General features: G+C 34.1%; 1 protein-coding gene across 3 annotated transcripts in view; it reads right to left on the bottom strand.

The window, feature by feature from the left end:
- LOC143055964 (solute carrier family 2, facilitated glucose transporter member 5-like) overlaps positions 1-23,909 on the bottom strand; it is a 34,762-nt gene that overhangs the window by 3,375 nt on the left and 7,478 nt on the right. For all 3 annotated transcript variants that reach the window (XM_076229025.1, XM_076229028.1, XM_076229027.1), the window contains exons 3-10: positions 15,241-15,348; positions 14,386-14,681; positions 11,405-11,529; positions 9,531-9,671; positions 8,305-8,442; positions 6,684-6,871; positions 3,248-3,478; positions 1,281-1,356 (exon numbers count right to left, since the gene is read on the bottom strand). In XM_076229025.1, coding sequence (XP_076085140.1) covers positions 1,281-1,356; positions 3,248-3,478; positions 6,684-6,871; positions 8,305-8,442; positions 9,531-9,671; positions 11,405-11,529; positions 14,386-14,681; positions 15,241-15,348 — 1,303 coding nt within the window. The remainder of the gene's footprint in view (positions 1-1,280; positions 1,357-3,247; positions 3,479-6,683; positions 6,872-8,304; positions 8,443-9,530; positions 9,672-11,404; positions 11,530-14,385; positions 14,682-15,240; positions 15,349-23,909) is intronic.

Here is a 23,909-nt window from a genome sequence, read left to right as displayed (position 1 = left end):
TCTAGGTAGAGAGCAGAAATGTTTCTTGCAAGATTAAAAAAAAAGGTTCACACTTAATTATAAGAACGAAAACCTTCATATACGTCTCAGAAATTAATGTAAAGGGACCAATAACAGGAGAATAGTTAATATATAAAAGGTAAATTTGTTCAAATACCTCCCAACTACTATGGTTATAATTCTGAAAAGTGTACACCGAAACTTCACTTTAATTGAATACTAATGCTCATTTGTATTCTTGTCTTTAATTTTTTTATGTGCTTTATTTATATGCCTCTTGTGTATCTTTGTTACATACTTGTTTGTTTCTATAGTGATTCATGTTATAACACACTATTGACTGTTGTACCTCTATTTTTGTTTCTATAGTGATTAAGGTTATAACACACTATTGACTGTTGTACCTCTATTTTTGTTTCTATAGTGATTCATGTTATAACACACTATTGACTGTTGTACCTCTATTTTTGTTTCTATAGTGATTAAGGTTATAACACACTGTTGACTGTTGTACCTCTATTTTTGTGTCTATAGTGATTAAGGTTATAACACACTATTGACTGTTGTACCTCGATTTTTGTTTCTATAGTGATTAAGGTTATAACACACTGTTGACTGTTGTACCTCTATTTGTGTTTCTATAGTGATTAAGGTTATAACACACTATTGACTGTTGTACCTCGATTTTTGTTTCTATAGTGATTAAGGTTATAACACACTGTTGACTGTTGTACCTCTATTTTTGTTTCTATAGTGATTAAGGTTATAACACACTATTGACTGTTGTACCTCTATTTGTGTTTCTATAGTGATTAAGGTTATAACACACTATTGACTGTTGTACCTCTATTTGTGTTTCTATAGTGATTCAGGTTAATACACAATGTTGACTGTTGAACACTATTTTTGACATTTTTACGTATTATGTCAGTTTGATTTGTTCACACATGGTTGTCAATATATTAATGGAACTTTATGCGACTGTCATATAAGTGAGAGGTTTAGCAAGCTAGAAAACCAGGTTAAATCCACAATTTTCTACATATGAAATGCCTGTGCCAATTCAAGAATATGATAGTTGTTATCCATTCGTATGATGTGTTTGAGCTTTTGGTTCTGCTAATTGACTAAGGACTTTCCGTTTTAAATATTCCTCAGAGCTCGGTATTTTTGCTATTCTACTATTTACTACGGATATAGATATCTGTTATCGGTATATACTCAATAGATCTATTCTTAGTTATATCAATTGTGTGATAAAGGAACATACAAATACATACCTAGTCCTAATGCAAATCCCATTACATATGTATGCATAGCTATGATGCCTATGATGGCAAATATATTATGATGCGACTGAAATAAAGAACATAGATATAAACAAATGTGCCAAGGAGAAAACTCTCCATCCAAGTCACAATTTTTAAAAGTAAACCATTATATATGTCATAGTATGGTCTTCGACACGGAGCCTTTTCTTACACCGAACAGCAAGCTATAAAGGGCCCCCAAAAAACTAATGTAAAACCAATTAAACGGGAAAAACGATCTAATAATATATAAATAACGAAAAACGTGAAATACTTATGAACGTCATCAACAAACGACAACTACTGAACATCAGATTCCTGGCTAAAGATAGGTTCAAACAAATGCAGCGGATTTAAACATTTTAATAGATACCAACCTTCACTTTTACCTGAAACAATAGTGTAACATCACAACATAGAAAGACACATAGGATTAAAAATATGAAGTACAGAGAAGCAGGTCTTCAACTTTACATCAAAGTGCAATTTTATAAAATGAACTAACTCCAAGTTAACATTTACAGAAATATAAATTACTTTCCATGCTTAGTAGTGGGAATTTTTATGGAGACGAACTAACTTAAAGTTAAATTCTCCCTCGCCCTGCTCGTCCAAATTTAAAGTATTTAATCTCTAAATTCAATAGGCTATAAACAAAACAAACACAGATATAGGATTAGTTGCTCGCAGTAACATATCATTTTCTCTCCCGATACAATATTTTATTTTACTTTCTTCTACATATTTCTTCGATTCAAACCACTGACATATGAATCCATGACATATAACATTGTTTCTCATTCGCATCTTTTCTTTTTCCTTGGTTAATACCTCCAACGGCTGTAGGTATGTAATAAACAAAGCAGCAACTGTCAATTTACCAATGTGACCAACTTCAATTCGACGCAACTGCGAGCACCTTCGATAATATTACATTTAAATGCCAAACTTTATATAGTACCATTAAATCCCACCCGTAGAAACCGCCAAAACTTTCCTCGTGCATTATTCACCCGACATCAAACTCTATAAATAGTACATACTGTTGCAGAACTAGTTATACTAGTTCCCATCTATAAATAATTACCACTAATAGCAAACGGGAAAACACCAATTTCAAACGAAATAAAATTTATTTAACATTTACAGAAATATAAAGTCATATGTATATCAGAACGAGTTGTTTCTTAATTATCAGACTGGTTTTGGTCTTAGATGTTCTAGAGGAACTCAATAAGTAACCCATATGATGTGTTTAGTTAAAATACTCTGGCAAAAAGAATTAAACGAGTATGTTGCAATTTAGAACATAAATTGAAGCTGTTATAATTCATGTTATAAGCACTGATGCAATATAATTACATTTTGATAACATCTCGATTTAACAAGTGAAGATTAAAATCACGCACAGACTACAGAAAAGAGACGAAGCTGACATTTCAGATCTTACAAGAGGACAAAATAGATTATAATTCCTCACACATCCTGGTGCATAGAAGTATACAGATAGTTACTTAAAGGATTTATAGTTAAGCATCAGTGGTCTTGATCCATGCAGTGGTGTAATGTTACTTGCCGTGTCCTTTAGACAAAAAGCGCAGCGCATCTAACGAAACAAATTACATATTTTTGTTTTGTTTGTAATTTTTTATAAGTTTTCAATTATTTCGGAACACTAAGATTTTGAATCCCAATGCATAGATGAAATGTTTGGTGTACATTGCTTTGAACTTTTGTTGTTGTTTTATTCGACTATTTTATTCGAGTTATGTCTTATGTCTTAATCGTCTTATGTAGAGGAAATGTAATAAATTCTTTCTTCTTTTGGCCTTTTTTCTATATTCTTTTATTCTTTTTTACCCTTTATTTTGCACTTTTTAACCAATCTATTCTGTAAACCCTAACAAGACCCTCAATTATAGGTAAAAACAACTCACCTCCATATGATCTACGTATTGTAAATTATGGAATATTGTAAGAACTATGAACGACACCAACATGCATGACATAGGATATATCAAAAGAGGCCGCCGGCCTAGCCGTTCCATCAACGGTACGGCTGGGATTGTTGTTAGCATGTTTATAAGACTGGTACCACAGACAACCCATTCTACGGTGTGAGCTGGCACACCAGCGTTTTTATACATGAAACTTGAATAAGACATCACCTAAAAAAAGAAGTATACTTCATATAAAATATCATAACATAGTAAAAAAGAATATGTTCATAGTAAATAATGCCCCACTCGCAATATCGTTTTCTATATTCAGTGGACTGTGAAATTAGGGGTAAAATCTATAATTTGGCATTAGAATTAGAACGATCATATCATGTGTACTAAATTTCAAGTTGATTGGACTCTTAACTTCATCAAAAAAACACTTTGACCAAAAACTTTCACCTGAAGCGGGACGAGCGGACGAACCAACGACCACACATTCCAAAAAATACAATGCCTCTAAGTGGGGCATACAACCTGTACATAAAGGTCATCCTTGAAACAATAGAGTTTCTACATTAAAAAGAGGAGCTAGCATTAACATTATCGGTACCAATTACGCCATCGGAAAAAAAAAGATGGCGACTAAACAAGAAATGTAAACATTTAATAGACATGATATGTAAAGAAGGTTTGACTGCATCACCACATCCTTGATACTTAAGGTAATACCAACCATAGTCTCCTATCGTTTAAAAGTCAATAATTTGGAATAAAATGCATATTTTATCTTTAAGTTGTTATGGTGCAAGTAGGTACAACAGAAGTTCATCGCTGTTCAACAGTTATAAATCGATTAAGCGAAAATAAATTCCCTTGTTTCATGGTTCTGTAAAATACTGATTTCGAACGGTAACGATACTGCGATGATGGAGTGCAAACATATAGTCCCGAACAGCAACGATACTGTGAACTTTGATGGAGGGCAAACATATAGTCCCGAACGGCAACGATACTGCGAACTTTGATTGAGTGTAAACATATAGTCCCGAACGGCAACGATACTGCAGACTTTGATGGAGGGCAAACATATAGTCCCGAACGGCAACGATACTGCGAACCTTGATTGAGTGTAAACATATAGTCCCGAACGGCAACGATACTGCGGACTTTGATGGAGGGCAAACATAAAGTCCCCAACGACAATGATACTGCGAACTTTGATGGAGGGCAAACATATAGTCCCGAACGGCAACGATACTGCGAACCTTGATAGAGTGCTAACATATAGTCCCGAACGGCAACGATACTGCGGACTTTGATGGAGGGCAAACATATAGTCCCCAACGGCAATGATACTGCGAACCTTGATAGAGTGCTAACATATAGTCCCGAACGGCAACGATACTGCGGACTTTGATGGAGGGCAAACATATAGTCCCGAACGGCAACGATACTGCGAACCTTCATTGAGTGTAAACATAAAGTCCCCAACGACAATGATACTGCGAACCTTGTTAGAGGGCAAACATATAGTCCCCAACGACAATGATACTGCGAACCTTGATGGAGGGCAAACATATAGTCCCCAACGGCAACGATACTGCGAACCTTGATAGAGTGCTAACATATAGTCCCCAACGGCAATGATACTGCGAACCTTGATTGAATGCAAACATATAGTCCCAAACGGCAACGATACTGCGAACCTTCATTGAGTGTAAACATATAGTCCCCAACGACAATGATACTGCGAACCTTGATAGAGGGCAAACATAAAGTCCCCAACGGCAACGATACTGCGAACCTTGATGGAGTGTAAACATATAGTCCCCAACGGCAACGATACTGCGAACCTTGTTGGAGGGCAAACATATAGTCCGCAACATCAAGGTTCGCAAAAGGTTCTGCGAACCTTGATGGAGGGCAAACATGTAGTCCCCAAAGGCAACGATACTGCGAACCTTGATGGAGGGCAAACATATAGTCCCCAACGGCAACGATACTGCGAACCTTGATGGAGTGTAAACATATAGTCCCCAACAGCAATGATACTGCGAACCTTGATGGAGGGCAAACATATAGTTCCCAACGACAACGATACTGCGAACTTTGATTAAGTGTAAACATAAAGTCCCCAACGACAATGATACTGCGAACCTTGATGGAGGGCAAACATATAGTCCCCAACGGCAACGATACTGCGAACCTTGATGGAGTGTAAACATATAGTTCCCAACGACAACGATACTGCGAACTTTGATTAAGTGTAAACATAAAGTCCCCAACGACAATGATACTGCGAATCTTGATGGAGGGCAAACATATAGTCCCCAACGGCAACGATACTGCGAACCTTGATGGAGTGTAAACATATAGTCCCCAACGGCAACGAAACAGCGAACTTTGATTAAGTTTAAACATATAGTCCCCAACGGCAATGAAACTGCGAACCTTGATGGAGGGCAAACATATAGTCCCTAACGGCAACGATACTGCGAACCTTGATTCTAATGCAACAACGTTTGTAACGTTCATTTTGATTGGATAACGTCACTTTCTTACATGGCATCAATTAGGAGATAACTGTATTGTATTTTAAGCTCCGACGGCATCAATTGGGGATTTGATGGTCGCAAATTAAGTTTACTGGCGACGCGTTAGCGGAGACAGTAAACGGGTATCTGCGACCATCAAATCCCCAATTGATGCCGTCGGAGCTTAAAATACAATATTGTTATCTCCATTCTAATGTAACTGACTGAAAACAACATTAAAACATGTATTAAAAATTTGCCATATGCGTCTGCGCTTGCGCGTACGTCCCCATAACATCAATTGACAATTGATGCCATGTAAATATGTGACGTTTTCCAATCAAAATGAACGTTACAAATTTGTTGCATTAGAATTGACAATTGATGCTATGGGACGTACGCGCAAGCGCAGACGGCATATGACAGATTTTAAATACATGTTTTAACGTTGTTTTCTGTTAGTTTCATTAGAATGGAGATAACAATATTGTATTTTAAGCTCCGACGGCATCGATTTGGGATTTGATGGTCGCAAATACCCGCGTCGCCAGTAAACTTAATTTGCGACCATCAAATCCCCAATTGATGCCGTCGGAGCTTAAAATACAATACAGTTATCTCCTAATTGAGTGTAAACATAAAGTCCCCAACTGCAACGATACTGCGAACCTTGATGGAGTGCAAACATATAGTCCCCAACGGCAACGATACTGCGAACTTTGATGGAGTGCAAACATATAGTCCCCAACGGCAACGTTACTGTAAACTTTGATGGAGTGCAAACATATAGTCCCCAACGGGAACGATACTGCGAACCTTGATATAGTGCAAACATATAGTCCTCTTCGAATCAGATTTCGTCGGTAGGGAACAAATAAATAAAATCCGCAACCTACAGCATTAATACCGGAAGCTTGTTGTCCAGCTTGTAGCGCACATGCTATGATGACAGGCAGCCGTAACTCTGGGGCTACCAGCAGTTGTTTTAAGGTAAATGATTTAACACTTTTTTGTTTGCTTGCTTCTGCTTTCATCTCATCGAGTTCATCTTCCACATCGCTGTACCCTGTCAATCTTTTCATTGCTGTAAAAAAATTATTAATATGTATCTAAAATACAAAAATATATGATCTACTCAATTGATGTATGTATTATTTGAACTTTTTAAGAGTGTCATATAGATTCTTACATTGGTACCAGTGGATTATCCATCAGTAACTATCTAGGAAACGAAAATCCACATGAGTGCCTTCCATATTCCACAAGGTTGGCAAGTTCATTAACTCCATTCCAATACATTCAGTGAGCTGATAAAGGTTATTATCCGTAAACTAATCCAATTATCTTCTGAGATCATCGGCAGCCACACGGTTGTACAATGGGCCCGGAAAGGGTTAAATTGCCATAGAATAAGACAAATTGTGCATACATTGCTCATCATTTAAAACAGGATGTTAAGAATTTGTTTTTCTTATATTTGAAGAGAGCAATATGGACACAAAATTATTTGATGTTTACAATTATTATACGAAAACTAGTATGTCATCCTCATCAAACCATACAATAATTATGGATTGTCTGCTGTTTCCCGATTAAATGTATCTAAGACCGAGAAAGATTTTGGCATACATATGTCTTCTATATTTTGGAAACCCAGCCCACCACATCCCCCGTTTCATTATTCTGTTAACTCTTGATAGCAATACATCAATACAGGATAAGAAGAGAAAACAAGTTGACAGACCATGGTATTGACCCGGATATAGGATGCACATGAGAAAACAACAACAACAACAAAAATGTAAATAAAGACAATAGAAGTACTAGTATACCGCTGTTCAAATGTCCTAAACTGATTTAACTGAAACAAATCCGGGTCACAAACCAAAACTGAGGGGAAAACAACAGAACAACAGAAACATTAAACTGTTACAAAAACAAACACCAACATACAAAGAAACAGACTACTTGATAACAGCTGCCAAATTCATGACTCGGAACAGGTCATTTTGAGAAAAAATGTTTGGTTGAGCCTGGTTTTATTGCTAGTCAATCATCCCACTCACATGGCAATGTTAAACATATTGCTAAAATGACAAAAACACGTGACAGGAATCCGGTACAAATAAATAAACAAAATAATAGTACATTTCAACATATAAGCCGCAGAATAACAATGAACACCAAAAACTAATATACGACAGTACACAAGTACAGCACTATAGAATTAGGAATAGTTATTCGATGGATTTCTAATCTTTTCGAGATTACCTGATCAAGGTTATTAACTTGAAAAAAAACTACAAACATGTGCTTGGACATCGGTACCATTTAATGTTTATCTTGCGATTAACTTGCAGTATTCCCTTATTAGCACTCACACATAACAATGACACCAAACAGTCGAGAGATGATTAATAAAACCCATTCGGCATGTCTAATGAAACAACTACTAAAACATTCTATTGATAATGTTATAAACCGCATGAAGAATAAAGGATTAAAGCACATACCTACCTGTTCGTGCCTCCTCTACTTTCCCCTTTGTTATCAACAGATACCTCGGACTCTCAGGACAGAATGGAAGTCCAATTAGACAAACGATAGCAGGAAAAGCATTAAATATAAATACACCAGGCCAGAGTGTATCAGTACCTGCAAAAAAAGGAGTCCATGCATATAATGTGACATAAAACTATTAAGTAGGTGATAAGTAAATATTGTGATATGGTTATGTTATAGTGTTGATTAAAAATAGTCTTGTGTCATTGAAATTGCTTAAGTCTTGTGTCATTGAAATTGCTAAAGTCTTGTCTCATTGAAATTACTAAAGTCTTGTGTCATTAAAATTCGGCTCTTACTATCCATGAATTATTAGAGCATTTCCGGTAGAGTTTGTTCCGCTCAATCTGATTTAATTAAATGAATCTGAAACATTTCTCTGTTCGCTTTCGCTACTGCATGTATGTCTTTGTCCAACTCCACCATTTACATGTTTGAGTTTAACTATTAAGTTAGATTTAACTCGTAGTTTGCCTTACGTGATCAACACTTTTCTTTTTCTTAAAAAAACCCAGGTTTTTTCTTCAAGCATGAACTACTTTCAAGTTTATTCACTTTTGTGGGTTGTTTTTTTTTTTTTTTATTAATAATAGGTTAATGCTATTCTCACTGTTAATGACGTCTTAAAATTAATAAATAAAATTGAAAATGGAAACGGGAAATGTGTAAAAGAGACAACAACCCGACCAAAGCAGAAAACAGCCGGAGGCAACCAATGGGTCTACAACACAGCGAGAAAAAACATTTCATGACCTGATTGATATATTAGTTTTAGATGTATCAGTTTTTTATAAGTAGTTATTGGCTATGAACTAGCTGTCAGTAACTATGAGACTCTCCGATCAGTACTAGATGTCCTTTTGTTGTGGGGATTTATAATTATCCGGCCACGTTCACTTTGTGTTTTCGCTAGATGTATTTTTATTTGCATCTATCTGATGAGATAAGCCCTTTTCAACTGATTTTTATAGTTTGTTCTCATGTTGTACTGTTACAGCACTGTCCTAGGTTAGGGAATATTTGGCGCTTTCGATCTAGTTTAACCAATATTCCTGTGTCTTAGGAAGTTATGAAGATTTGTTCACCCAAGAAAATTTGTAACGGCGCACGAGGAAATCCAAACATTGGAAAGTGAATATGATACTCAGAAGGAAACATGAAGTATAAGATGATATACTTACCAAATACTTTACTAACACCTAAGATGTTGGAAGTTAAGATTCCTACTGTGATGAATAACTGTTGACAGGTACCAACAGCTCCCCGTATTTTCTTCGGTGAAATTTCAGCTAAGTATAATGCATTTAGACTCAAACTAAGACCTAAAAATATCATAAAAAATCCATAAAAAATCATATCAAATTCATAAAAAATCCATAAAAAATCATAAAAATTCCATAAAATAAAATCATAAAAAAATATAAAATTCACTTTTTCATCGACGAAATTTAAACGACAAACAAATATTGCACGTTACCAAAATAATTACACAATTTACCAATAGAGACTGTGTACAGTTAGTTAATTAAATGCTCTATGACTCAGTAGAACGATCTTATTTTATTCATTCTTTTGGGGTTTTTTTTCTATTTAGTCTAATATATGTTTTTATTATTCAATCTATCAATTTATTCATTATTTTTTTTTTATCAAATTATACTTTATTCTTGCTTTTTCAATATTTATGTTTTTTTGTTACTTTGGATTACATTAATTGCCGTAAGGTGAAATCATATAAATGCCAAAAACACAAAAAAAAAGGCGTAAAACATGCAGGACTGAAGGTGCGAGACCCTTGTGGGGAAACAATGTCATTAAAAACCTCTAGTAGGTGAATAACGACAGCACTTAAGCATGGACCACTATGCAAATGGTAGATTCTCTTAGAAATTAACAACTGATTTTGTTCAAGTTCCGCGATTAAAACTACGAGCAAAAGTAGTGCAACTCACTGAAAAATAGAATGGTAAATAACGCCAATGAAAATTATTATATTACACGTTAATAACCGGAAGCAGTTGATATGAAACGGAAGCAGTTGATATAAACCGGAAGCAGTTGATAACAAAACTCATATCACACGGCTGAGGCAATTCTTCAAATTTAATGAATAAATATATTTACAAATACGTTTTATCATGGGGTACAATTATAGCATGGCATTTTTCATATCAGACCCCTTATCAACAGCCCTAGGTCATGATTTTGGCCATGGGCTGATAAGGGATCTGATATGAAAAATGACATGTTATGTTCTTTTTATCATATACTTCAACAGAAGACATACAGACAAAAACTATTTTTAAAACTTTGAAGAAATGCGTTTGTTGTTATATTTGTTTTGCATTTTTTAATAATATATGTTCCTGATTCCTAATACTTTTTTTGTTATCGGATGACATTTCGACGTCATTCGGCAAATTCCGGAAAATATACCTCACTGGTACGTTTCTTTGTGTAAAACATAACAAAGTTTTTTTGTATCCAACAAAAAAAGTATGACCTAGGGCTACTGATCAGGGTTCTGATATAAAAAATGCCATGTTATAATCTATATCTATCACATGGCTGAGCGGGTGACAATTTTTTTGAATGATAGTACCCTCTCGTCCAGACCAATCAAAATCGATAATTTAAAGGACAATAAATAGAATTGCAACAAGTAATTAAATACAATGCTTAAGTTCTACGTTGTGGCTCAGATTTTATTATTTGACTGTCAAAATAAAAAAAATGAAACATCTTTTGTTGTTTGTTTCTAATACCCGTAACGTTGTTATGTACGCGTGCGTGACGTCATAGAAATTACTTTTTTTTTATAAAATTAATATGTAAAAGACTATAATGATAATGATTCAGTATAATAAATATAAACTTCGCCACGGTTGACAATCTTTTCTCGGGGTAACAATCTGCTCTATCACCCTCTCAGCTATGTGTTATTTATATAATGAATCGATCATTATCACAAAAAGTAGTATTTTTCATATCAAATAGACAATATTTTTGGAAAAATTCGGAAAGGCAAAAATTCAGAAAGGAATTTATTGAATACCATTATGAAGTCCTACTAGTGCCCTGTGAACTATGATAACTTCAAATGATTGAGCCGCGATAGGTATTCCACCAATCACTGCAGCTATCATCATGATGAAAGTGATTGCCATCATACCACCTCGCCTGGAAATATAGAAATATAAGTACGTCAAACAAACTCAAACCATATAAAAATAACATATGCCACTGGACGATGAGCAGCTAACGATCAATTAATCTATTCGATTGGCGTTTATGTTCTGATGTTTTCCTTTTAAATATGTTATCGCTGTTTAAAGGGTCTGATATTATGCATCTTCAGACGCTCCCGTAAAACTTAGAAGTCATAAATGTCTGACAAAACAATGCAAAAGTTCATGTTCAGTCTCAAAGATTCTGAAACTGCAATTAGGTCTATTGATTGCTAAACTTCTAAGAGGGTGTAAATGAGTGTTTACAAAATAGAAAATAATGGACAAAAATGAAAAAGAATAGAGCAAAATGGCATAAAAATATAAAGAATACAAAAATCGAATCCCACCCCTTCTTCATCTAGACCTTCTATTAGGCCAAATTTGAAGTCGTAACTTTTCCGGACGCTTAATCACAAAACTTTTCTTGATGAGTTGATTGATTAATCTGAATATATTAGCTATTTCAGCAAATTTTAAATAAATACATGTTGACCCATTGATTTGACATTGAATAAATACCAATCGCATGTGAAACTTAAGAAATTAATTAAAGTTTTTTTTTTAAAATGTCATGATTCTTTTCAAAAAATCTGCAAGTATCTTAAAATTTCGATGCTTGTATATTTTGGTAAAAGGACATTGTGTCACTTGTTTTATAAGTCAAGAGGAACATATAATGTTTGCTTATGTTCTTTCTCTATGTGTTATTTTGCATATTTGTTTGTTTTTATTATGATTAAGATTATTTCACAACGTTGACTGTTGTATGTTGACATTTTACCTATTATATCTGTTTGCTTTGTTCACACGTCCTTGTCAATATAATAAAATTTAAAGCGACCGTCATGTACAAGTGAAAGGTTTAGCTAGCTATAAAACCAGGTTTTATACACCATTTTTCAAAATAAAAAAAAATGTCTGTACAAAGTCAGGAATATAACAGTTGCTGTCCATTCATTTGATGTATTTGAACTTTTAAGTTTTCCATTTGATAGGGACTTTTCGTTTTGAATTTTTCTCCGATCTCAGTATTTTTGTGATTTTACTTTTTGATCAAGTGTGCGCTTTAATAAATACGGATGGTTGTTATGTACAAGACGTCGTGCAGTTTATTTCACTGAACTTGAAATATAACAGACCATTCAGAATAATAAATTAAGTAACGCATATTTGAAAGTGTGATATATCAATTTGTTACCCCTCGAAAAACACATTGTCGACCTCGGCTTCGCTTCAGTTGAATATGTTGGTTTTTTTTCTCGGGGTAACAATGTGCTCTGTCACCCTCTTAGTTATGTGTTATTTATATATTGTTTCTCAGATGTACTGAGTAGATGTTCATTTAATATACTGAGTACTAAAAAGATCTTATTCTTTTCATAACGGATTAGTATAAGAATGTATATGTATAATCTCCTTATATTATAGATTTAAGTGGTTTTAGTTTTTCTGGTTTGGTTCTTACACACTTGCTTTTCTTTTACAAACTGAAATTACAAAAGCTTTTCATTCTCAAAATAAATGGGAATTTGTCCGTGGTACACAGATGATGCCTCCGCTTGCATATGATGTTAAAGAGGAATATAACTCAAGAATGTTAAAAGTGACGCTTCCCACATTTGTATCTGATCTGACTTTTGTAGTAATAAGCATTGTGTATTAGTTTCATAACATTTGGTTGCAGAACACTTAAGTAAAAGAACGGGAACGAAAAAATTATCAACTTTTTCCATGTGAAAAGCTCTAGAACTGTAAAAGTGTAAAATTCAGACTTGAACGGTGTTTTGTGGTATCAATATGCATTGTGTATAAAATTCATAATATTTAGTTGAGGCAAACTAAACTGAGAGGACAGAAACGAAAATTCAGCATTTTTTCCATTTGAAAAGTGCTTAGCTCTATCATAATAAACTTGACACCACCTATATTCAAAGGTGATCTGTGTTTTGTAGTCATATACATCATGTATAAGTTTCATAACAATTTGTTGCGGCAAACGAAAGTCAGAGAAGGACAACTAATTTTGGGATGTAAGTACAAGGGTAAAACTGTTTGCACCTCCGTGTCGGCATAATGTTGAAAGTCATATAGTGACATAGTGTTTCTCATCTAAACAACATTGCATCGTCAACGGTTAGTTCTATCATTGTCATATAATTCAACTTTATCTTTTTTTGATTTAACTCTTAGTCTATAACTTTTTAAAACTTGGTACTCTTGATATTTAATGAAAAAAAAAATACATCGTCGGTCGATGATAATTCTAAGTCAACTTTATATTGTTGAAATAATTATTGATCAAAATACCAATTATCAAATAAACTTGTTTAACATTGTCTTTTCATGGCCTTTTGTAGCTGACGATGCGGTAAGGGCCATGCTCTTGTTGAAGGCCGTACGGTGACCTAAAGTTGTTAATGTCTGTCATTTTGATCTTTTGTGGATAGCTGTCTCATTGGCAATCATACCACATCTTCTTTTTTATATGATGTAGTAGGGGGGTGTGTCGTTAAACAGTCTAACAAGACTAGTTCAACAATTGTTTCACTAGCCTATTAACTCGAAGACTCTGGTACTTCAAATAGTGCGTGGCAGGTGCATTAGACCCCAATATGAACTGGCTAGGATTGTAAGCATTCCTTTGGAAGTTCTGTGGTTCTCTCCGAGCACTCCAGCTTCCTCCGCCAATAAAAACTGACCGCCACAAACCAGCCAAAAGTGTTGATAGTGGAAGAAAAAAAAAGCAATCAATAAATTAATTAAAACCAAGCTTCTTATCAAATCAATAACGTCATGTTTATAATACCTTCCAAGTCTTTCTGCAAGTTTTCCTGACATAAACGATCCGATCATTCCAAATAATACAAAAATAGAAACAGTTATTGACCATAAAAGCTCTACAAAATCGTCTTCTTCTGAATATTTCTTCATTTGTTCTAATAAGCTCATTGACGTATTTGTTGAATTAGATACTGGCCCTAGTGTAGTAGTAGAGGCGGTTCCATTTTGTGCAACTACCGGTGATATGTCGCTTCCATCCCAGTTTTTTGGTATTTTGCCAGCTCTTTCCCACAGAACTTTAACGTAGAAAACTCTCATTACCTGTAAAAGTAAAAGTCATATGTATGAATTAAAAGAAGGTCTGTGTGGATTCTATGGATCAAACCCCTCTTTTCTGTTTCTTTTGTTAAAATGAAGAACCAATACAACCTATTCATGTTGATAAGTAGTAAACAAGTTTCAATTCAGCGTTTTGTTGTCGCTTTTCGTTATTTGCAATGACGGTGTCAGATTTCTTTTCGACTTCTGAGTTTTGAATGTCTGTCCCCTTGGTTTCTCTCCCCTCTTTTCAACACAGGTTTGATTTGCTTCATAAGTAATATGAGACTAAAAAGCCGCTGTTTTTGATCTATGCAACTTAGTAATTTCACTACTTCTTGAATGTCTACTTTTGGTTTATTTGGGCAATTTATTCATGCCAGAAAAGAGTGGCTATATTTTTCTCAATTATTTTCAACTACATTGTTGTATATTCAACCAAGTAGTATTAGTCAATCCAGTTTTTAATTTCTTATTTTAACAACCACTGCCACCAGTGGCGTATTCAACAAATTATTAAACAAACAAAAAAAGAAATTGACTTATATTAAAGTACACTCACCCCGGCAGGATTGTTGACATCTCCGATGCTGTATCCATAGAGGAAAGAATTTCCAAAAACGGCGATAAATATACTAAATAAAAGGGTTCTTGTGTATTTCACCTTCCTCTGAAAAGAATAACGGTTTTTTGTGGTCGTGAGAATAATGGTCTAAAACGAATGTATAATCACTTTCACAATCAAATGAACTTTTCTAGACTCTAAGCGACTTATTAAAAAAATACATATTTTATAAAAACAGACTATAATATATTGAACTCAAAATTAAAATTGCCTCTTTTGTTGTTGGGTTGTTGTCTCACTGTCCTCTATCATCTATATTTACATCTGCCTTTAATTGTATTTATGAATTGTGTCTTATACAAACAACGACGATGGGTTTGTTAAGGATGTAGTCCGGTCAGGATTAGGATTTTTTGTCAGATGTTCGTACTTCTTGGTTCTTTTGCTAAGATACAGGGTACAATAGCTTGCCCTATATCACGTACCACTTTTCTTTTCATAGAAGATGTAAATAGCTTATAAAAGGTCCTAAATTATGTTTTTTTTTATATAATTTTTATTTCGAAAAACAATTTTATCTGATGAATCTTTTTAAAAGTATAATTGCTTTTAGATGAGGCTTTGTACAAATATTGTCTGATAACACAATTGTCTTTAGATATAAAGCAAGAACCGTGTATTGACATAGTCATGAGGGTCTAGATTGAGTTTACAGAATATGTAATCGACTCGACATACAGCATTGGTATGCTGAATTGGCACTGATAATGCGATATATCCTTTTGCACTGAAGCAGCGTTAAGTAAACATCAACCAACCAATCTGAGTAGAAAATAATGGACCAATACTACAGAAAAATTGGTTTGAAAAATAGAGAAAAAAGTATAAAAAATAGAGAATTATGGACCATATTGCGCAAAAAATTAGCAAGAAACAAGAATGTGTCCCCAGTACACGAATGCCCCACTCGCACTATCATTTTCTATGTTCAGTGGACCGTGAAATTGGGGTAAACCCTCTAATTTGGCATTAAAATTAAAAAGATCATATCATAGGGAACATGTATACTAAGTTCCATTTCACAAATATGGTACATAGCTGTCACGTGAGATGAACAGCCTCGTCATGATGTCAGAACATGCTCGTCTATTATATTGTTAACATTTGTTAATTTTTGTCTTGAAGAACTCTTGGATTTTATATAGTGCCAGGATTTAAACTTATAAAAACTTTTATCAATTTCGAAGTTTTGGCGTTTCTGAAATTAGATTAACGTGAAATCACGGTTTTCAGTACGTAACCACGTAAGTGCAAGTTATATAACTTGTTGCACAATGGCATCTCAGGTTGATGATGATCCAAAAAGTGGGACATTAAACTTAACTGATGATGACTATAACCCTAACACTAGCCAGCAATCTGGAAAGGGTGTAGATGATACTAGAATACCCAAAGACTTTAGGGATTCTCAAACCCATGAATCTGAATCTGATGATGACGACGATATGTCATCGATGTCGATTGACACTTTAATACGTTTACAACACAAGCAGATGAAATACATGCAAAGAATATAGAGAATTATGGGCAAATACATGGGGAATGTGCCCATGGAACACAGATGATGTTCATGGCGTTGAAAAGGGACATATCTAGAAAAATGTAATATTTACGCCACCCAAAATCTGACTTGAACTGAGTTTTGCGGTAATATTAATGTTTTACAATATTGTGTTAAGGCAAACTGAAGTTACGAGAACAAACACGAAAATTTCAGCAATTTTTCATATATATAGGGGCATTACTCTAGAACGCCATCATTGCAGTAACGCCACTATGGACGCCACCTAAATTCTAACTTGGTCTGAGTATTGTGGTAATAAATGCTACCATTGTGTATTAGATTCATTAAGTTAAGTTGAGGCAAACTAATATTAGAGAAATCATTTTAAGGACGGACGTGTAAGGACGGATGTACAGAAGGCCAATGGTAACACTTAATTTCTCATCCTCTGCGGTGGAGACATTAAGATATAGAAAGAATAGAGAGAATGGCCTAAAGATTTTAAGATTAAAGATATGAAGGACCCCCCTCCAGAGACTCGCATATCAAACATCTGATCAAACATTTAATTACTAGCAACATGTTTACATAAAAACGTAACCTGATCAAATTTAACTTTACAGGAATAAGATAACTGTTATTAAATGTCATACTTGGTTTTATGTTTTCCTTTAAATTGCTGAATTGTAAATGTATTGTAACTGTAACCATAATCTAACCTTCATATCCAAAATGTCATTTTGTAGATTTTGATACGGATGTGATGCTTTTAGACGCATTGAGAAGACACTCAACTATTAAGACAGTATCCAGGGTTACAGTCAGAATTTCATTTGTTAATTTTCTTATCCAAAATCTTTCCCGAGTAAGTCTATCATCCCTTGACCATGCAGAGTTGTGGTCAATGATTGTAATGGTCTAAATTAACAATGAAAAGATGAAGTTCGACACCATGCAGTGCTTCACATCTGGGTTATATTACTTATAATTACAGTCTCTGTTTTTATTTCTTTACCATGTTTACCTTACTCATCTCTAAAATAAATCTGTTGAATATAACAATTTAAATTGATTAATTTTTTGAGGGATGTATAAGTACCAAGCCACGTTCAACTAGTTTACTCTAGTCAAATTTTTTTATTACATTTTAACGGCCGTTTGTTTTAAACATCGCAGACTCTAATGTTACTACACTACCGTTGTCAAATCTGAAATATTTACAAATTTAGATCGTTCAGTGCTGTTTATTTGGAATTCTTATTGACGCAATCTTTCTTGTAACATCATAATTGTCGACACCGTTAAAGCTTTAGAATTGTGCTAGTTCATATCGCACATTATTATTTTTATTTAAAGCATATACTTGAACTCTCTGATGTAATTAGTCATATAACCTACATTGTATGTCGTGTTTCACAAATTTTTAGAATTGTGCAAGCGTCTTACCTGATGTTTGGTTTGACTTTTTTATTGTATAAATTTCAAGATTGTAACAGCTTAATCTAAGTCGACTGATAATTGATTAGTTAAACATATTTATTTATAGTGGATTGGGAAACAAGTTTTTGCAACTTATATTAATTCCTTTCCACTTTGCGGGTGCGAGTGCTGCCTTGTAGCGGCATTAGCCTGCTCTTTTTCGAAATCTACAAGGGTGTCTTTAACCCTTTAACATTCAAGGATTTTTTACCTTTTCTTCCCGAATAAAGGATATCTGTTTTCAATCAATTGCACATTTCGATAAAAAGCTCACTCAAAGGACAAGTTAGACTCATCTGATAGATAATTGACCAAGGTTTCAGGAAAACTTGATTTAAGGAAAATAATTTCTTACGTTGGTCACGTGATATCCCTCAAAAGTCACGTGACATGCTGAATTAAAGTGACAAAAATGTACAATTCAAGCGGAAAAGCGGTTTTACAGACATTTAGTGACAAAAATAGAACATAGTTTTAGTGTTAAATTAATGCAAGACGACTTTCGGAAACGTTATCGGTGAAAACTTTATACAGAAAGATGCAAAACTTGTCTGATTGGTAGAAATATCAAGACTCGAAACACCGAAAAATAGTGGATTTTTTTGAGAATTTTTGTCATAGTCAAATAAATGGCCCAAGTTTATGTTAAAGATGTTCTATTCATAACTGCTTACAGAATAAGCCTTTAGGATAGAATTTTGAGTAAATATTGAATGAAAATCTGGTATTTTTGAGTGCCCAGGCTAAGAATGTAACAAAAACAGAGAGAGGGGAGAAAAAGGGGGGGGGATTTTTCTTTTTAATGTAAATCATGTATTTCAGTTGTCTTAATTGAAATTGAAAGTAGTAAGTTAAGTTAAGTTACATTTAATATAGGAATTAATTTTTTCATCCTCCGGCAGTGAGGTTTGAACCCGCGATCATCCGGGTGTTAGACTGTGCATCTTTCCACTGAGCCACAGAAACCATTGGAAAACTTATGAAATTTAAGCATATAAGTCACCTTCTCTGTAAGACTAGAAATTAATGTTGGGAGAACATAATCAAACTTCGTTTTCTTAAGAAGCTATTTTTTGAAAATTATTATTTTTTGAAGCAAATTTGTAAGAAAGTTATTCAGAAATGTTCGTTTTTTCGTCTATATGTCACTATTTCTATACCTTAGCGATACGATATCCAACATCCTCATAACCAGACACTAAAGAAACAAAGATTTGTTATTGCTATTTCGACTTGGCTAACAATTTTTAACACATTTTGGATGTTCTCATCTCTTTTGCTATAAAAACTGACAAAACAAAACATGAAAATTCCTTGTAATTTGAGTTTGTTTCAGTGTTGATACTCTATGAATCAGATTTTTTGTATGTGTATGAGTTTTACTTACAGTTTTGATAGTATTCTTGTAAATGATCACGGCACAGTTATCAAAATTGTCATTTTAAAACAAAAAACAGCAACAATTTGTCTTGTGACATTTTGTGAAAATATTCTATTTAAAAATAGAAATAAAACAGTTTTCCCCCAAAAAAATCTTGTCAATATAGGGCAAATTGACATGATGCATTGCATTTTGTTGGTTTCAGACACCAAAAATCAAGTTGGTGGTATACTGATCTTCAATTTGAGCCCACAACCACATATGTACGTTAAAAATTGTCAACGATACAAAACTTCATGCAAACTACTCCGCCACAAATTTTGCTTATCGGTCAAATTGACCGGTAGGAACGCTAAAGGGTTAACGTGCAAGATAATGGCTCTCTCTTAACACGGGTCAGCCATTTATCGTCCCCTTCCGACGGACTATCATCGTTTCCTCGAGACCATACTCGCAAATGGTGTCAAGGGAGAGCCGAAAATTCAGTTCCTGAAATTTTCATCCCAGACGGGAATCGAACCAGAAACCTTTGATAATTGATTAATTCAACACCACAATCATATATACCGATGAAGGATATCTACGGGGCGCCGAATGGGACTCTTGTGGTTTTGTACAAAATTCAATTCTGTCATAACGAATCATTTTTGTCTTACAAAACTATGTGCTACAGACTTGTTTTGTGAGAACTTCAATTTTGTGATGACAAAATTCATTTGTGTAGACAAAATTCATTTTTGTCATGACAAAATTCATTTTTGTCATGACAAAATTCATTTTTGTAGACAAAATTCATATTTGTCATGACAAAAGTCAATTTTGTCTAAAAGGTATGCAAATATATTAAACATATTTGCATACAAAATTGACTTTTGTTACCTGATATGGAAATTAAATCACAAAAGTCAATTGTGTGAGGTAAGATTCAATTTTGTGAGACAAAATTGACTTTTGTGAGACAAAATTGACTTTTGTGAGACAAAATTGACTTTTGTGAGACAAAATTCAATTTAGTGAGACAAAATTCAATTTTGTGAGACAAAATTCAATGTTGTCAATTTTGTTGAGACAAAAGTCAATTCTGTCAATTTTGTTGAGACAAAAATCAATTTTGTTGAGACAAAAATCAATTTTGTTGAGACAAAAGTCAATTTTGTTAATTTTGTTGGGACAAAAGTCAATTTTGTTAATTTTGTTGAGACAAAAGTCAATTTTGTTAATTTTGTTGAGACAAAAGTCAATTTTGTGACGACAAAATTCATTTTTGTGACGACAAAATTCAATTTTGTAACAACAAAATTGACTTTTATGTGACAAAATTGACTTTCGTGAGACAAAAATCAATTTTGTTGAGACAAAATTCAATTTTGTCAATTTTGTTGAGACAAAAGTCAATTTTGTCAATTTTGTTGAGACAAAAGTCAATTTTGTCTCACAAAAGTCAATTTTGTCTCACAAACGTCAATTTTGTCAATTTTGTTGAGACAAAAGTCAATTTTGTCAATTTTGTTGAGACAAAATTCAATTTTGTCAATTTTGTTGAGACAAAAGTCAATTTTGTCAATTTTGTTGAGACAAAAGTCAATTTTGTCCATTTTGTTGAGACAAAAGTCAATTTTGTTGAGACAAAATTCATTTTTGTCAATTTTGTGTAACAAAAGTCGATTTTGTATGCAAATTAGTTCACAGAAACCAAACTAAACTAATTTGAATACAAAATTGACTTTTGTCGCCCAATTTTCAAATTAGGTAACAAAATTCAAGTCTGTGTACTAACAAAAATGAATTTTGTCATGACAAAAGTGACTTTTGTCCGCTGATAGATAATTTTGTATGACAAAATTTTAAATTTGTAGTATGATACAAATTTTGTTAAACTGAACTTATTTTTGTTGAACAAAAGTCACTTTTGTCCGTACAAAATTGAATTTTGAGTACAAAACCACAAGAGTCCCATTCGGCGCCCCGTAATATCTGTTATCCGAAATATTTATAAATAATTACATTTATAGTTCCTTTTTATGTTTTTGGTGTTGTTATGTGCACTTTTTAGGCGTTTATATATATATATATAACAATTCAGAAAGGGTACAACATCACCATTAAATAACTATAAAATGAACAAATATTAGATATTTCGGATAACAGATATCCTTCTTCATTAATAGCACGATGTCAAATGAATCATGTCAATATATTCAAACTGAGAAACTTTTTCTAAATCTTGAAATTTATACAATTTAAGCGAACACCACAGACGCTGATACAATTTTAAAATTTCCAAACACGGCGCAAAGAATACAAAAATATGCCAAATGAAAATAGTTATTTTCGATGTGAACTGGCACAACTCTAAATTTCCAAAGGTTGTGACAGTTTAGATGTTATAACTGCATTGAGGGCAGTCCTCAAATAAAAAAATCAAGTTTGTATAATATTTCAAATTTGACAACGGTAGGGCAATTGCAACAGAAACTACATATTTAAGCCTCCCTAACGAATAGCAGTCTAATAATGATTAGAAGAATAAGTTTGATCTAATGAGGTAAAATAATTGAACGTGGCTACGTACTTATACATCCATCCCGAATGAATAGAGCCCTGTAATTTAAACTGGTATTTTAAAAAGAATTTCGAACTGTAAAGCCAGTAAAGTGATGACAGGAAAATGAGGGACATATTCTATGTTTTTTCATTTATGCCCTCTGGGGAAACTGTCCGTAACTTTCTTATCCAAATCTTTCCCGAGCGACTCTGTCGACCTTCGACCAACCCTCGTTGTGGTCTATGATTGTGATGGTAAGGTTTATGAGATCAGCTTGTGTGTACCCAGGTGATCTCAAATGACGACTTACGGGTAGGTCTGGCTTGCAAGTGTAGTCATTTCGATGACCATTCATGCGTTTGTTGAATGGCTGCTCTGTCTCGCCAACATACTGCATGCCACATCGACACTGAAGGAGGTATACAACATTCTGGGTTTTTCAAGTTACATTACAAAATATAGTGTACACAGACCCAGTCGAGTGGCAAGTAAATGTTTGAGTATTTAGTATTTGTTGACAAGTCAGACAACGTCTGTTACCACATGACTTGCACCATCCTGCAATTGAACAGCTTTTATGTGAGGAGACGTCAGCTCTAACAAATAAGTCTTTCAGACTTGCTGGTCTCCGAAAAACTAAGACAGGAGGATTGGGAAAGATCTTGGATAATTTAGGGTGTTTGGCAATTATTCTATGTTTTTTCATTTATGCCCTCTGGGGAAACTGTCCGTAACTTTCTTATCCAAAATCTTTCCCGAGCGACTCTGTCGACCTTCGACCAACCCTCGTTGTGGTCTATGATTGTGATGGTAAGGTTTATGAGATCAGCTTGTGTGTGCCCAGGTGATCTCAAATGACGACTTGCGGGTAGGTCGGGCTTGCAAGTGTAGTCACTTCGATGACCATTCATGCGTTTGCTGAATGGTTGCTCTGTCTCGCCAACATACTGCCTGTCACATCGACACAGAAAGTGGTATACAACATTCTGGGTTTTGCAAGTTACATTGCAAAATATAGTGTACACAGTCGAGTGGCAAGTATAAATGTTTGAGTATTAAGTATTTGTTGACAAGTCAGACAACGTCTGTTACCACATGACTGCAGCACAAACCTTTTTGAATTGTTATATATTATATTTTGTAGTGTACAGAATCATATTACATGATCCATCGCCCTGTAAGATTGATTGTTGACTATTTATTCAGTCATTTATATATATATATATACAACTCGTCTAAACATCAATCCAACAATGTTAGATCTGTAAATTTGCTTTCGCAAATTTTTTATTCTTCCCTCGCCGGGATTCGAACCCATGCTACTGAGATATCATGACACCAAATCGCCTGCACTGTAGCCGTTCCGCTAGGCCACACGACCACCTGGGCTTCATAAAAATGAAGCTTTCGGTGGCCGAGTGTTACCTTTCCACGTCAGTTTTAATCTAGCGTCGTACTACTGTACATGATATATAAGGCATGGAGATGTTATTTTAATAGATCAGCTAAATTATCTATAGTAAAGGATCCTGCAAATTAATGTAAGATACAGTCACAGAAAATAATTATATTTATAAGTACGTCTGAGCCAGTGACAACTCTACAACAAATTTATCCATCGGATCACCAGCAGTGATGGTGATACATGGTTGTGAACATTATGTATATACAACTCGTCTAAACATCAACCCTACAAT

Source organism: Mytilus galloprovincialis, chromosome 13 (genome assembly GCF_965363235.1).
Source record: "Mytilus galloprovincialis chromosome 13, xbMytGall1.hap1.1, whole genome shotgun sequence".
Lineage (NCBI taxonomy): Eukaryota > Metazoa > Mollusca > Bivalvia > Mytilida > Mytilidae > Mytilus > Mytilus galloprovincialis.
This window is presented reverse-complemented; position numbering and strand designations above follow the sequence as displayed.